Source organism: Sceloporus occidentalis, unplaced genomic scaffold (genome assembly GCF_023333645.1).
Source record: "Sceloporus occidentalis isolate IW3139 unplaced genomic scaffold, rSceOcc1.0.p SCAF_23, whole genome shotgun sequence".
In the NCBI taxonomy this organism is placed as follows: Eukaryota; Metazoa; Chordata; class Lepidosauria; order Squamata; family Phrynosomatidae; genus Sceloporus; species Sceloporus occidentalis.
Window position 1 is genome coordinate 3,683,923 of NW_028317003.1, and position 17,202 is coordinate 3,701,124.

Here is a 17,202-nt window from a genome sequence, read left to right on the forward strand (position 1 = left end):
TCATAGAAGCCTCAGCGTAAGTGAAGGGCAGTAACGGAGGCTGTCTGTGCGCATCGTTTAGACCCCCACCGGCTGACAGAGGATCATCCTCTCTGTTAGCCGGTGGGGGTCTGCATCGCACAGACAGCCTCCGTTACTCACCTTCACTTACGCTGAGGCTTCTATGAAGCTGCAGTGAAAGTTCCTGTCAGTAACGGAGCCGGGTAGAGAGGCAGAGCGGTGTATGGGAGGGGGGAGGAGTCAGAGGGGTGTATGGGAGCCACCCTCCCATACACCACTCTGGCTCCTCCCCCTCCCATACGGCACTCTGCCTCTCTACCCGGCTGCCTGGTGTCTTGTGAACCTCCGTGGCTGACAGGAGGCAGAGTGGAGTATGGGAGGGGGGAGGGGGCAAAGTGATGTATGGGAGGGGGAGGAGCCAAAGTGATGTATGGGAGGGGGAGGAGGCAGAGTGGTGTATGGGAGGGGGAGGAGCCAGATTGGAGTATGGGAGGGGGCAAAGTGGTATATGGGAGGGGGAGGAGGCAAAGTGATGTATGGGAGGGGGAGGAGGCAGAGTGGTGTATGGGAGGGGGAGGAGGCAGAGTGGAGTATGGGAGGGGAGGAGCCAAAGTGATGTATGGGAGGGGGAGGCAGAGTGGTGTATGGGAGGGGGAGGAGCCAGAGTGGTGTATGGGAGGGGCAGGAGCCAGAGTGGTGTATAGGAGGGGGAGGAGCCAGAGTGGTGTATGGGAGGGGGAGGAGCCAGAGTGGTGTATGGGAGGGGGGGAGCCAGAGTGGTGTATGGGTGAGTTATAGTGGTGTATGGGGGGTATTATGAATTTCAGGGCATATAGGGGGTATAAGGCATATCGATATTAGGCATATCAGGGGGGCATAAAACATATCTGGGGTAAAAGGTATATCAGGGGGCTCAGTTGCATATCACTGGCATATAAGAGGTATAAGGCATATATGGGGGCAGAGTGGCAAGCTGGGGGTCAGATGTGCATAACCGGGGGCAGTTTGGTAAATAAAAAAAATTTCAACAAGGCTTTTTTCTCATAGTTTTTATTAAATATGAAAAATAGTTAACATATGAATTAATATTTACTAATAACTTTGTATTAAAACAGATTATCAGTGTTATTCACTTCACTTGTCAGTGGTCATAACGTTATGGCTGATCGGTGTTATTGGTTAACATCAAATAACATTATTTTACATACATAATATGGTAGGCAAATCCTATATAATCATGTAGGATGGCTACAAAAAGTGTGATGATTTGTTTTGGTGTTTTTTTTGTACACAATATAAGAAAATGTATTATTTTCAACTTCTTCCTGTGTATAAATGATAAAATGGAAAATAAGGGAAAACAGAAACCAATGTAAGAGACATGAGATGTTAAGTATCACAACATTTTCTGTATATCATACTTTAAGCAATATGAAGATGTCAGTATTTAATTTAGGTTCACTATTGATCCTAAAGGTATAATGTCCTAAAATCTGAGGGCCTTCTGAAATGCTCATCATTCACATGACAGCATTGTTAGGGAAACCCAACCCGGATAAACACACACTAAGATTCAGGTCTCCAGTCCTACACTTCCCAGATCACTATTCTGTGTCATGCGACTTCAGTATAACAGAGACAGAGGGGTAACACGGCTTATATATAACTACACTCTTTTGAGGCTACTATTATTCATATTATTATTAATGTTCATATGATTTATAGTATCATATGGATTGCATATAATCACCTTGCTATTATCAAGGTATCCACGTAGCTTAAATATTGGTCAATGAAGCAAGTCTCATCTGTGTTTCAGTAGTCACTGTAATGTCTTGCTCTATACTTTTTTGCCAGTGAATTTCAATTTTTTTTCTTACTTTTTTTCTATATTCAACATATAGCAAAATCATATGCATTTTGTTGTTGGATGTTTGTTGAGCTTCATGGGAACAAAAGTTTAGTTTTTTTCTTGTCACATTTCTATAATGTAAAAAAATGATGATTGACACATGTTTTTCATCCTTTGTGTTAAAATGACACTCAAAAGAGTTATATAATAATAATAATGTATTATGTCTGTTGTAGGTGTTCTACTTGTCTTGACACTGGCAGAGAAAAACATATTCACTGTTAAGGATCCCTCCCTGACTCCACTGTCCTATCACTTTTTGGGAGATACTACCAGTGACTCAACAATGATAAATCCAAGCCACAGTTTGGGTCTAGTTCGGAATTCTGCAAAATACATCACTATGCCTATAAGATCTATAGAAAGAACAATCACTGAGTCCCCATCTCACAGTGCTGCTGTTGATTACAGTAGCAGACTGGCAACTCCGGTTGAAAGCAGCCAAGATGTGACACATTCAGGAAACAATTACATAAAGAGGAGACTATTTCAGAATATCACAGGTGACTTTACAGAGTCTACGCCACCTTACCTCAAAACAGAACGCCATCCAAGTATTTCTGTGAGAACTGCACCATATGTTAACCATAGTAGTACCATTCTTGCATTTCTTAAAGATGCTTTTCGCCGTAGTGGCACATTGCTAAACCTGTCTAGAAGTGATGATATAAATGGTTTGGCCACTCCAACAACTTTAATATCAAAGAACGCTGAACCTACATCAGTGCCTTTTAAATCCAATCACTATAAACTATGGGATGTCTTGAGCCGAAATGGCTCCTTGGTCTCTATCAGACAAGACAAGAATGGAACGTCCTCATCGGTTATGAGAATATTGTCATCAACGTCATCTGTACAGACTTCTGTTCAAGCCCAGAGCCCTACACTTGTACCAGGGATCTACAAGGATATTATGATGCATCCATCAATGGATTCTACCAGCAATGGTTCCACGTCTTTGTCTACACCTGGATCTACAGCAACTGGGAATTTTCTTAACAGGCTAGTGCCTGCTGGAACATGGAAACCTGGTGTGCCTGGTAATATTTCTCATGTAACAGAAGTGGGAGGCCAACCACAACACAGAGAGACAATATGTCTTAGTAAAGTGGATATTGCTTGGATTTTCTTGGCCATCAGTGTGCCGATATCCTCATGCTGTAAGTATCTTCTTTTATTATGTTCTGTATATATATTGGGTCTCTTACTAAACCTACTGGCAAACCAGGCCTTCTGCCATTTTTTATTATTTCATATTGTGTCTGTATATAATTCATAATTAGTATTTTATACCGGCGCTCTGTCATAGAAGCCCCGGCGGAAGTGCCGGCAGCAGCGGAAGTTGTCCGCGCGCATCGCACAGACCTTCCCCGGCCGGGGGAAGTCTGTGCGATGCATTCAGACAACCTCCACTGCTACCGGGGCTTCTATGGTGGAGCACAGGAAGGTCATGTACCACCGGCGCTCCTTCATAGAAGCCCCGGCGGAAGTGCCGGCAGCAGAGGGGTTGTCTGCATCAGAAGGATCCAGGTCCCCTGCAGCACTGCAGGAGATCTGGATCCTCACCCTGCTGTTTGCCCGCAGCCCGGTGGTTGGGGACCTCTGCTATAGGGAATCTGTCAGGTAGCATCCAGCTCCAACCTTGTGATCTCTTGCACTGACTTTTCCCACAGGTTGAAAATTTGCAGCATTTTTTTTAAACCCAATTGTTTAGCAAACCTAGGAATTCTCCAGGTTTCGCCTAGAGACTCCGGGAGAAGCACCGCTTCTCTTGAATCCTCATGGTTGCGGGGTCCTGACACACCCCATTCCCCATTTCTTTTTCAATGGGGGTGTTTCCCACTGACATTGTTGGGAACGCCCACACAAGGGAAGGCTCCAGGGGGCACACAAGTTCCCAGGATTGGTGATAAATTACCACAATCTACCTGTGCATCTCCTGAATTTTACAAGGCTGACTCCTCATCCTTGTTTGGAGGCCCTTGATGTTTTGTTAGAAGAAGGGTTTGTAGACATATCACCAAATCATATGGTTTTGTGGATAAGTAAATTACAGAGCTACTTCTGTATATTTACTACAGAGCTAATTGGCATACTATGGAACCAAATGTTTGATGACTATTAGTACTGTTGATTAATGGTAGATAACTAACATAGATTACAACAAAGCTGTCACAAGGATTTGAGAGCAGAAACTAAATGAATGTTTTAAATTTGTACATAAACACTTATGCTTATTGACATTATAATGATATGTAAACTAACTTCTACATCTTTAATAAAAATATTTTTTAAAAAGGTAATGTCATTGTCCCTTTATGAACCTTAAATCTAGTTTGGTAGATTAGTGGTGTGCACAGATAGTACTAATGCCATTAGAGTGGCTATTCCCTAATTGCATTCTTTAACACAAAATGTGTTTCACCGTCTATTCTCAGGTATATGAAGGATTCTCTGTGCTACATCTTCTATCTATCATTTAAAAATGACAAGTTGTCCCTTTTGTAGGCACCTATACATTGTGCTAGCCAATTGGCTGGGAAAATGGATGGCTTAATAATTAAATATAAACTGAAATGTACCCCAGCTATCTTTATGACAGCATAGAGATATAAACTGCAAAATATGACTGCTGGGTGGGCTGCGTGCCTAAATATCCTCACAATCCTCTCCGCTTTGTCACAAGATGCATTGTACACCCATTTAGCGCATAGCATTTTGGGACTGCAATAGATGGCAGTCTAGGTGAGCTAGAATACACTAACAGTGCCCAGACAGCCATTTTGAAATGGCCCAGGAACTGGTACGATACAGTTACGTATCCATTGGCTAGCAATTTCACTAGGACAATGTACAATTAACATGTCTTACTTACCCCCAGGGGTCCTTAAGCATACCTACCAAATGTCCCTGTTTAAGAGAGACAATCCTTTTTTGGGATTGAATCCCTCTTTCTTGTCTTGATGTCCTTCTTTTCTAGGAACTAGGAATAGGGAGACAATGCTTTAAGATTGTAATTCAGGGATAGGACTCTGTGTTTCAAGAGTTTGGCTTTAGTGGGTATGGTTTCAGGCAGTGCATGTCAATCAAGCCATGTTTATATACATACATACACAAACCAGACTGCATTATTGCACACTTATTTGTCATACAGGGGTTAATTCAAGGGATTGCTGGCAAATTAGACAGGGAGTTTATGGGAATGACAGACTGGACCATGTGTAAAGCTGCCAGGTTCCTCAGCACAGATGTCCCGTTTGTGTTAATCTCCATGTCCAGCAGGATACAATATATTACAGAGTAAAAATTATTTTATTTCAAACAGATCCAACTTTTACTTATAGAGATGTAGGTATTTGACATGCAAGTTCTTTGTGACGTTAATGCATCTAGTGCCACCTGCTGGAAGATATAGGTATTACTTTTCACAAAGTTTTTGCATGAATTTGGAGCATTATAATTCTGTTGCACATTCTAATAAGGTAATTACATTACACAGATGCAGGGAAAGTTGTGGATTAGGCATTATTGAATGTAACAAAACATTATCCATTGGCCCAAAAAAACAATATTAAATGTAGTGGCCTCATCTGTCCTGCTAATATGGCTTTGCATTAATAGATTTATAAAGCAACAAAGGCTGGCTGACGGCATTCAGCTTTAGGCTTGTTGTTCAACTAATGCCCCAGTAATTTGATGACCCAAAAGCTCTTCTGCCACAAACATAATGTTAAGCATATAAACTTTGAAGGTAAATAACCTTCAAAGTTTATATGCTTAACATTATGTTAAAGACCTACAGCTTAAAACAAGGGCGATATGGGGGACCATTCAAGCCACCCATTGCCAAGTTCTCTAACGGATCTTCTAATGAGCATCCAAACTGATCATTCTCTCTTGTTCACAATGAGTTATCGGGTATTGGGAAACCTCAGGATTTAGTGAAATCTGAATTAGTCATGGTTGTTGACAGGCTAAGGAAAGATGCAGTGTTCGCCCTATTCTGGAATTCAGCTCTAGCAATTCTGTACCCACTTCCACTGCCTGACAAAAACTAACATTAGAAACAATAGCAATATAACTGTTGATCCTTGGGACAGAAGCCCACCCGAGAGCTATATACAGTGCCCTCCACAAATATTGGTACCCTTGGTAAATATGAGCAAAGAAGGCTGTGAAAATGTCTTTGTTGTTTAACCCTCTTATCTAACTCTGCTCTCATGGATATCGAACATTGGTTTATCCAAAAAAATAAAACAGTGTTAAATATATGTGTGGCACAATTATTGGCACTCTTTTAATCAATACTTTGTGCTACATACCTTTCCAGGATAACAGCTCTGAGTTTATTCCTATAATGCCTGATGAGATTGGAGAATACATGGCAAGGAATCTGAGACCATACAAAATCCCTCCAGATCCTTTAAATTTTTTGGTTGACACTGGCAGACTCTCTTATCCAGTTCACAACACAGGTTGTTTATGGGGTTCAAGTCAGGGGACTAGGATGACCATGGTAGGAGCTTGATTTTGTGGCCAGTAAACCATTTTAGCATTGATTTTGATGTATGTTTTGGGTCATCTTCATGCCATGTATCCTAACAAAATGTCAAGGTCCTCCGGCAGAAAAACAGCCACCGAAACATTAAAGGGCTCAAAATTTGCTGGCACTCCATGAGAATGAGAAGTCAAACAGTTTATGGCTAATAATATTTCCTTTATTCAAATCTTCAATTAAAATTCAAAAAAGTAACTCCAAAAAAATAACGATAAAAAAAGAACATACCATCCAACAGAAAAGACAGTCTGCTTAAAAAAACAGCCAACATAAAAGACTATAAACTAGCTATAAACTGTTTGACTTCTCATTCTCATGGAGTGCCAGCGCTTTAAATTTTGAGCTGTTTCATGGTTGGAGTGGATGCTCCACTTGAGCGCCCGTGTGGGATCGTCTTACCTGTCATATACCTCATTTGCATAGGATCTGAGCTAGCGTTTAACTTCTTCCAAAACATTAAAAGGCCACCACCATATTTCACTAAGGGAATGAGACTTTTCCATATGGCTACCTCTCTGTGTGCGCCAAACCCACCTCTGTTGTTTATTGTGAAAAAGCTCTATTTGGTTTCATCAGATCCCAATTTCCAAGTTCCAGTAGTGTCTGGCAAACTGAAGACGGTTGAGATGAGATGAGAGTAGAGGCTTTTTTTTTAACTCCTTCCAAAGAACTCTTATATCCACTTCCCATTTTGAGAAGCTCAACTTTTGCCACACATCACAGCTATATTGCTTGGTGATGAATGACTAAGGGAATTTGGCCTATGTGTTACCCAATATTACCCCTGTGAAACAGGAAGTCATGGTTGAACTATTTCCTGTTTCTAGTCTGGTTTCATGTAGGTGTACTAAAAAAGGTCAAATATCAAAGGGAATATACTTCAAATATATTTTTCTCATATGGATTTCTAGGGGTGTCAATAATCGTGCCACACATATATTTACCTTTGTTTAGTTTTTTTGGATAGACCTGTGTTGTGTTTGCAATTGTCTGATATCTATGAGAGCAGAGTATTTTTGTGTATATTTTGAAGAAAAGATCAAACGTTTTAACAATGAAGACACATTTTACAGCCTTCTTTGTTCGTTTTTAACAAGGCTGCCATCATTAGTGGCGGGCACAGTATATATATTGGTCAGCCTTGTGTCTAATTCTCTCACGTTTTTTCTACCTTTATTAAAGTCATACCTGATGTTAACCATCTATACAAATTGCAGTATTTATTTATTATTATGGAACGGGGGCTTAAATTCATATATATTGTATTACTTACTTCTTAGTATAAATATCCAGCACTCACATATATATTATTTGGCTCTAACATTTGTATTTCCAGAAATACTGTTAAGTTATAATTTACCACTAAGAAATGTAGACTGATGTTATTCCTATGATATATTTTATACATACCATTGTGGTTGCAATTGATCACTGTTGTGACTTTATACACAACAACATTAAAATTCATAAATGTACCTGCTGAAAGTAGAAGGAAAAAAACTTGTAACTATGGAAACGTGATTAAAATGGAATAATAGAATAGCCGCATAAAAGAAACCTATGAGTCAGATGCGTAGCAGAACATTCATTTCATTAGTTGTGCTGATGTCACAAAACAGAATGTGCCGAGCATACAGGCTGAAGATACGTCAGCAGATCCCAGAGAGGAAAGGATTGCCCTAGATCTGGCACCACTGACCAGTGGGCTTACAAACTAAATCTTTTATAAAGCTAATGTTAAATGTGATCCTCTGTACACTATGCATTGTCTGTACACTTTGCACACCATGCATTGTCTGGCTTAACAAACAAATATTTAGGCAAAGCACACAAAGTATGAATGAGAGAATGAGTATATATTATTTATGCATTTGTGTATGTGCATACCTCTATAGATATATTGCTGAGATCAGGATCTCTGACCATACATTTAGTGACAGTTACTTATGATTAATTAATCATGTGAAAAAGGGTAGTTTAGGTATTAAGGATACATAGTTACATAGTACAGAAGTACTACATAGTTACATAGGCTGAAAAAAGACATGCGTCCATCAAGTTCAGCCTTTCCTATATCTGTTAATTTGTTGCTTTTGATCCAAAAGAAGGCAAAAAAAAAAACCCCGGTTCGCTCTTTCCAATTTTGCACTAACCAGGGGAAAAAATTCCTTCTTGACCCCAAAATGGCAGTCAGATTTCTCCTTGGATCAATAAGCTGATTCCCCCTAATTAAAACTTATATCCCTGAATATTATGTTTCTCCAGGTATCCATCCAGTTGCAGTTTAAACGTCTGTACAGACTCCGATAGACCTACATGCCAGAATGGCATATAGGGATATAAGGCATTTCTGGAGGCAGAGTGCTCTATACAATGCCTTTTAACTCCCTTAATGCCACTCTGCCTCCTGGAATGCCTTATACCTCCCTATATGCCACTCTGCCCCATAATATGCATTTTAATCCCCTAAATGCCAGAATGGGATATAGGGGTATAAGGCATTTCTGGAGGCAGAGTGGCACATAGGGGGTCAAAAGGCATACCATGGGGCACAGTGGCATATAGAGGGTTAAAAGGCATATCATGGGCCACAGTGCCATATTGGTGTGGCAAGCCTGGGGGCAGATGTGCGTAACTGGGGGACAGGTTGGAAAATACAAGGAAATAAAAACAAAAAAAATATTTTTCTCAATCATAGCTTTTATTTAAAAAAATAGTTTACATGAATTAACATTTACTGGTAAAACTTTTTTCCTTTAGGGTCGTCTTATATTCAGGCTTTTTCTTTTTTTCCTAAGTTAATATTCAGATTTTGGGGGTTCGTCTTATAATCAGGGTCGTCTTATAATCGAGCAAATACGGTACCTCCCCATTAATAACACAAACACATACTAACCCCCAAACTTGCTCTAATACCATACACTAACACACTCATACTCTCCCCTCGTAATACTATATGCTAACACTCCCACTCATGTTTAACACCATACTCTCACAAACATGCTAAAGCCATATGCACCATGTTCTTATACAGTGCCCTCCACTAATATTGGTATTAGTGGAGGGCACTTGGTAAATATGAGCATGAAAAGGATGTGAAAATTGTCTTTATTTTTTAACCCTTTGATCTTTTCTTCAAATACACAAAATACTGTGCTATCATTAATACCAAACTAGAAACCACAGGCCACTGGTGTGAATATTGCCCTGGGGCCCCCCAACTTCAACAGCTGGTCTGTGCCATCTTTGCCCCCAAACAAGTTGTCTGTGCCTTCTTTGCCCCTTGCCCACTTCTTCCAAATAACACTTTGGCACACATCTGTAAACACACTTACACAAGTTACACACACATCCATGCTCACACACAAACACTTACACATCCATGCTCACACACACACAATTACACATCCATGCTCTCACACACACAATTACACATCCATGCTCACACACAATTACACATCCATGCTCACACACAAACACCTACACATCTATGCTCACACACACACACAATTACATATCCATACTCACACACACACCCATGCTTACATACATACGTATATACAAACACATAGCTTCTCTTTCACCACTGGGTTACCTAATGTAATGGGAACCTGATACATTCCTGTCTCCTCGTGCAGGTTTAAAATAGTTTAGAAAGGACCCTTTCGACCTAGACTGATGTTTTGGGGAATAGATAGTCCTTTTAAGGAGGATAGAAAAAGGCTCCAGGCACTCAAGGGTTCCATCAGACAGATTTATTGAAGGAAACGGACAACAACGTTTCGACCTCACAATGAGGTCTTTATCAAGTTGACCACACAAGTAAAAAGTAAAAGTTTAAATAGCACATATCAATAAATGAATAGCCAATCAAAAGACCAATCTAATCTAACATAACAACTTGATAAAGACCTCATTGTGAGGTCGAAACGTTGTTGTCCGTTTCCTTCAATAAATCTGTCTGATGGAACCCTTGAGTGCCTGGAGCCTTTTTCTATTTTGATTTACTGGGGAGCTGGCCCTTCCCGGCACAGCTAAGCACCTGAGTTCCTGTGGGGAGTGAGTGCTGATTCCTGATTCTGGTGACTAGTCCTTTTAAGGAGGACATTTTGAATGTCTAAATGTGGTCATAACTGGCTGCCAGGCCTTTCCCTGTCCACTCCTAATTTAGCAAACTGGAGAATTATTATATAGGATAGATACATTTTGATATCTCAGTTATTGTTTGTTTATAATCCATGTTTTATCTCTTCATGATTCTTTTTCAGCTGTCTTACTGACAGTGTGTTGCATGAGGCGGAAAAAGAAGGCATCTAACCCAGAGAACAATTTGAGCTACTGGAATAATGCAATCACAATGGACTACTTTAACAAGCATGCAGTGGAGTTACCCCGAGAGATTCAGTCACTGGAAACCTCAGAGGTAATTAAGCTTTATTAATTAGCAACGTTAAGATGCATATTTATAGTATAAAGTACTTTCTATGTGGTCTGCAGTCTTCATTGATTACATTTAGATAATTTTACTAATGGAAATTCATCAGAAAGCTCACTTTAACATAATAAAATCTGAAGTTTCTAGATAATACGGACATAAAGTAGACCAATGGAATTCCAAAGGTAGGTGGAGCTTTCTTGTTATGGAGCGCATGTATTTTTCTTGAAAGCTGTATGGGATCATAATCCTTATTGATGTCTCCTACATGTATTCTTTATCAATCAGATGCATATCTGGGAACTTCATCGCTCCGTCTGTGGACGGTCCACTGACATCAGTAGGCAGTTCCTGTGACGATGTTGGGCAGTTCCGCTGACATTGCCGAACACCGTTATTTAAGGGGGAAATGGGCGGGGAGTGGGGCGTGTCAGAACGCGGCTACGGCGACCTGGAGTCCTCTGCAGCGCTGCGAGGGATCTGGATCTTAGTCTTATAGTTAGACCTCTATTTGAGGTCTGATTATAACAGGGGTATTTTTCAGAGCATTTGTACCTTTAATGTAAAATGGCATCCAATCTAACGACATAGAATAAAATAACAGTATATCCATACAGGGTTTAGCATTTGTCTCACCACAAGCACTTGGTAAATGATCCACTTAGCTCACAGTTGTTACTGTGGCCACCATGGCATTCAGGAAAAGTATAAGATTCATAAAAGGCTGGCAATGACAGCTCTCTTCGAGAAAGCTGTGGGCATTAAGAATTAAGGACACGAAAATAAGAATGTGATTTGTATTCCTCACTGGATACCACAAAACAAATACCGTATTGGTCCGAATACAGCCCACACTCCCCACACTTTAAGTCTTTAAAGTGGGGGTGCGGCCTATTATAATCGGGGTTTAGCGCAGGAATGCGCAATTCGTATCGCCCGACGCCCGGGACATGCAGTTCTGGGCGCCGGGCAGGCAGCAGGGTTAGGATACAGATCCCCCGCAGAGCTGCAGGGGACCTGCATCCTACTCTCTGATACGCTTAGATAGCCCCCCCTGCCAGGGGGAGTGCCGGCACGGGAGATTGTCTAAGCGCATCGAGCAGATGTTCACCGGCTGCGGCGATGCGCGTAAACAACCTCTGCTACCGGCACGTCTGCTCGATGTGCTTTAACAATATCCTTTGCCAGGATGCTTATTGCATAGATGTCACCCGCCGGCCCCGGTAGACACCCGGGAGTCTGCATTGGTAAGTCTAGGGGGGGTCATATCTAGGGGGCAGAGTGGCAGCATATCTCAGGGGGGGGACAGAATGGCAGCATATATCGGGGGGGGGACAGAGTGGCAGCATATCTTGGGGAGGGCAGAGTGACAGCATATCTCGGGTGAGGGCAGAGTGGCAGCATATCTCGGTGGGTGGGCAGAGTGGCAGCATATCTATTCCACTAAATTGTTTGTTTTTCTAAGAATCTAAGTTTTTCTTTTAAAAGCACCTAGCTTTTAGGGTGCGACCTATAAACGGGTGCGGCCTATACAAGCCAATACGGTAAATAATATTTATATTTCTTCCAAAGAGATAAAATACATATGGGTTTGTACTGTTTTTCTAGAACATATTGTTTGGGACATTTCAAGGACACATCTGTTTCCAGTAGACTTAAGCAACAAATCAAATTAAACAAATAACAATTACAGTAAAATATGTGCTTATTGTTATTTATTTAGTTTTATCCTTTCTGTTTTTTTATGTTTAACATCATTGGAGGTAGTAAGCAAAGTAAAAGGGAATACGTATTAAAAATTGCAACTGGTCAGGTGTTTTCAAAAGTTCATTTGTAGCACGATATTTATAAAGACAAGAGTAGAGCAATTTTGGAGAAATGCTTTAAGGTTTGATCGATTAAATCAGGCATGTCCAAACTTTTTTCGAAGAGTGCCAGATTTGATGAAGTGAATATGTGCGAGGGCTGACCATTTTGCCTGACATTCTTTGAACCATTAAAATTAAATGCAAATTTAATTGGGCAACTTATCTGTGGGGCCTTATCAGTCCGGAACGTGGGCCGCAGTTGGCCCGCGGGCCTGACTTTGGACATGCCTGGATTAAATCAATTGTTCCTTTTGTCAGTTCTGCAATTATTTTTACCAATGTAACTAATCTAACACAATGTAACTTGTCTAATCAAACTATAGCGGGTCAAATTTGTTACAGTACTTTATGAAGTTTTTTCCACATTTTACTACCAAACAATCAATGTTTTGCTAACTATCAATAACAGGCATAATACTTAAAAGTATTACTTTGCGAGTCCTGCGCCTGATGTTTAGAAGAACCTAGTCACATCTATGCGGGCAGAACTTGCTGCATTTCTGCAAGCTGTAATCTACTCAACCAACAAGTAAATTTGCAGATCGCTCTCTAAGGTTAACCCTAAGCACACACTAACCTCTGGGTTAGGTGAATAGACTTCATAGGACTTCTATAAAGAACACAAAGTATGTCCTAACTCCACCACTTACTATTTACATTGTGAAGCCAGCATCCAAACATGATGCATTCACATCAAGAACACAACAGTTTTCGTGATTTGATTCTCTTCTGTATTTAAAATGTTGACATATCTGCTCTTTCTCCAAGGATCATCTCTCTGAACCTCGTTCCCCAGCCAATGGAGATTATAGAAGCAGTGGAATGGTTCTTGTCAATCCCTTTTGTCAAGAGACACTCTTTTCTGGACATGAGCAAGTTTCCGAGATATGATTGTTTCTGCAACAGAATTTGCTAAGAATCGCATTTTACATTTGCCCTGAAACTTTAAACAGTATTTACCAAAACTGTCGGTTTAGATAAGGAAGCTGAATTTAGGAAAAAAAATTACACAGCCCTGTGGCGCACCTTAGCCGTCATAAAATAGTTAATACATTTTTGCAAACGATTTGTTTGTTTCTTTTGACATGATTTTATTTCCCATTCATAAATATCCTACTCGCAGATCTAAGTAAATACTGTGTGTGTCATTATATATATATATATATATATATATATATATATATATACACACGCTATATATAATATACATAATGCTTTGTGTAATCCCTTTTTCCCCTTCAATACAAATGTTTTCAGCTTGTTTTCCTATGAATTGTCGCCTTTTTACAATTGTGGTAAAACTTTACAGGATAAAATGTGGCTTTATAAATAAAGTTATTTATATGTAAAAAGTTTTTGTTTTATTGCTCACGCAAATCGCCGTGTTAAGTTAAATGTTTTTACCCAAATGTATACAAATAAATATGGCTCCTGCTGTGAGGTGCTTTACAGTTGAAATTGCATCCCAACAGTCCTATAAGCAAGTGTGTAGGTTGTTTAAAGTAATTTTGAGATAAGTAATTATCAGTGATGAGAAAAAAATATACCATTTCTGTTTTTATATGTATGTTATTACCTTTTATATATTAAGCGCCAACAAATTACACAGCGTTGTACAATTTAATTGGGGATGTTAACACATACATAATAAATATACATTAATACATGCAGGTTGAGAACCTTGCCCGTGAGCGTTATGGTACTTTATACAAAGTTCCTTGCAGCTCGTGAGCTTACAATCTAAGGGGGTATTATGGGTAATTGAAACAAAAGGATGGGTGAAAAGAGGGAGTAGTTGCTCTCTTGTAGCAGTAATTAGGGCAATGTGATTTCAGGATGCAAAAGAGGACATATACATAAAATGAACAGAGGGTTAGTGCTTGGTTTCACATGGTGGTTTGGGATGCTTCAGGAAAGCTATCAGAGGGGAAAGAGAGAGATGAACAAGAAAAGGTAGTTTTAAGGTTACAAAAGGGGCAGGGTAATGGTTTGAGGGAGGAAAGGAGGGAGGGAGGAAAGGAGGGAGGGAGGGAAGGGGGGATCAAGATAAAGGAATGTACTTTCTCAACAACATTTAGCTAAAACAGAAACAATGTCCCCAAAATACATATTTGGTACATATACAGGAAAATGCATGCATAATACAAAATATGATTTAGTAAACTTGATTGCAGATCTTAGTAGGAGTTATGTATATAAGAAAAGTGGTATGAAGTTTGAAATGTGGTCTCTAACACCATATGGCAAGTACAGGGAATGATCAGGTTAATTAGGCCTCGAACATGTCAACCGCCATACCAGCTGCAAACTGGTATAAAGTTAGAAATGTGGTCTCTAACACCATATGGCAAGTATGGGGAATGAACAGGTTAATTAGGCCTCGAACATGTCAACCGCCATACCAGCTGCAAAGTAGGACTGTCGCAGTCATGCAGGATGCAGTACGAAGTCTCTGAATAAAGGACTGCAAAATTCAGAATGGAACTGTAGAAAGCACCACCATGAGGTTATTTTCTATGGTAGCAAGCAAGTGCATGCAGAAGGGCTTGTTGCAGCAGTTATGACATAATTAGTAATGAACAGTAGTACACTAATACTTCTGAAGGAATAGAGGTGTATTTTATAATATGATAATATTGAACAGAAGTTCTCAATATTCAAAACATATTTCTTTATAAGTGTATGCAGTTATATGCAAATAAGAATTAAATATATTACTTTGGCATCTGTTTACTTTAAAGTCCAATTAAATATCATGAGATGATGTGTCAAGGGTTCCAGGAGAAAGTGACAGAAATGGTAAGTAGCTTATATCTATTTAGACAAAATCACAAAATACACAAGAAACAAACCAACCAAACATTGAATGATTTTTATAGGTCTTAAAATGTATAAACTGGGGGCCATGTATAGAAAAAGGATTTGGATACATAGCTTCATAAGTGGTCTTATATGCATAGCAGCCAATGGAATGGTCGAAGCAGCATGGCGATCTTTTCAAGCTTAGCCCGAGAATTACCGTATTTTTCGCTCCATAAGACGCAGTTTTTTTCCTCCCAAAGTAGGATGAAAAATCAGCCGCGTCTTATGGAGCGAAGATGCATGCAGGCAGGCAGGCAGGCAGGCAGGCAGGCAGGGAGGGAGGGAGGGAGCGGGGGCAACGATATACCGTATTTATCGGCGTATAACACGCACTTTTTTAACTAAAATCCGGAGCTTAAACCCTACCTGCGTGTTATACGCCGATAAATCCGGGGTCGCAACTGAGGCAGGCGGCGGCGGCCGCCAGCAGAGGAGTCCTGGATTTCTGCCAGTCAGGGGGGCCCAAGGGGTGCCGAGCGGTTGCTGAAGACAACCGCTCGGCAACTCTCGGGCCCCTCTGCCTGACAGATATACAGGAATCCTTTGCTGGCGGCAGCCGCCGCCACCGCCGCCTGCCTCAGCGCTTCAACTCCTGTGTTGGAAGCGTTTGTCTCGGGTGCCGGCGCTTTACGCTGGGCGCCGGCATATGACGTCAGACGCCGGCGCTCAGCAGTGAAGCGCCGGCACCCGAGACAAACGCCTCACGCTTCCAACACAGGAGTTTAAGGTAAGTGACCGGGGCGGGGGGGGGGGATCCTGAGAAGGGGGGGTTAGGGAGTTAGAGGGGAGATCCTGAGAAGGGGGGGTTAGGGAGTTAGAGGGGAGATACTGAGAAGGGGGGTTAGGGAGGGAGGTCTTACTGTGTGTGTCTTACTGTGTGTGTGTGTCTTACTGTGTGTGTGTGTGTCTTACTGTGTGTGTGTGTGTCTTACTGTGTGTGTGTGTCTTACTGTGTGTGTGTGTGTGTGTGTGTGTGTCTCACTGTGTCTGTGTGTGTCTTACTGTGTCTGTGTGTGTCTTACTGTGTTCATAGCTTATTCAGTTATTGTAATAAATATTTTAGCCCATTTTTTAGCTCAAAATATTTTTTCCTTTTTTTTCTCCTCTAAAATCTAGGTGCGTCTTATCAGCAGGTGCGTCTTATAGAGCGAAAAATACGGTACTTTTTACTGAAAAGCCCCATCATGTTAGTTAGAAATGAAAAATCTATAGTGTCTTACTTCCTTTTCAATTCTGACGGATTCATTAAAAATCCTACGCATTACATTTTGCAAGTTCTGTCTATTCGACACCTAGCAGCACACAGAGGAACAGGTGGCTTTTTAATTAGAACAGGTGGATCTATAACACACTTTGAGCCAGTGATTGATCCATTATAACTCAAGACAGCCTATCACTGTGTTGAGGGCCTGAAATTTAGTGAATGTAATTTATAAACAATTATGCATTAGATACCATAAAATATTGGGCACAATTTATGTCCTTTTCAAGAACCTTGAAAAGGGGGGGGGTCAATTATACTTAAACGGCTGCCTGCATCTGGTCTCTTGCTCCCTCACAGTCCCTG

At 40.6% G+C, this 17,202-nt stretch overlaps 1 protein-coding gene across 1 annotated transcript; it reads left to right on the forward strand.

The window, feature by feature from the left end:
* Positions 1-2,198: 2,198 nt before the first annotated feature.
* On the forward strand, positions 2,199-13,664 carry LOC149300702 (uncharacterized). Its single transcript, XM_089484760.1, has 3 exons — positions 2,199-3,072; positions 10,739-10,893; positions 13,542-13,664. The coding sequence occupies exons 1-3, from the start codon at positions 2,199-2,201 to the stop codon at positions 13,662-13,664; spliced, it is 1,152 nt and encodes a 383-aa protein (XP_089340886.1).
* The last annotated feature ends 3,538 nt before the right edge of the window (positions 13,665-17,202 follow it).

Coding starts and splice junctions, on each gene's coding strand:
- LOC149300702 (XM_089484760.1), top strand. CDS start 2,199: ATGATAAATCCAAGCCACAGTTTGGGTCTAGTTCGGAATTCTGCAAAA. Junction 3,073..10,738: donor TGTGCCGATATCCTCATGCT/GTAAGTATCTTC, acceptor ATTCTTTTTCAG/CTGTCTTACTGACAGTGTGT. Junction 10,894..13,541: donor AGTCACTGGAAACCTCAGAG/GTAATTAAGCTT, acceptor TCTTTCTCCAAG/GATCATCTCTCTGAACCTCG.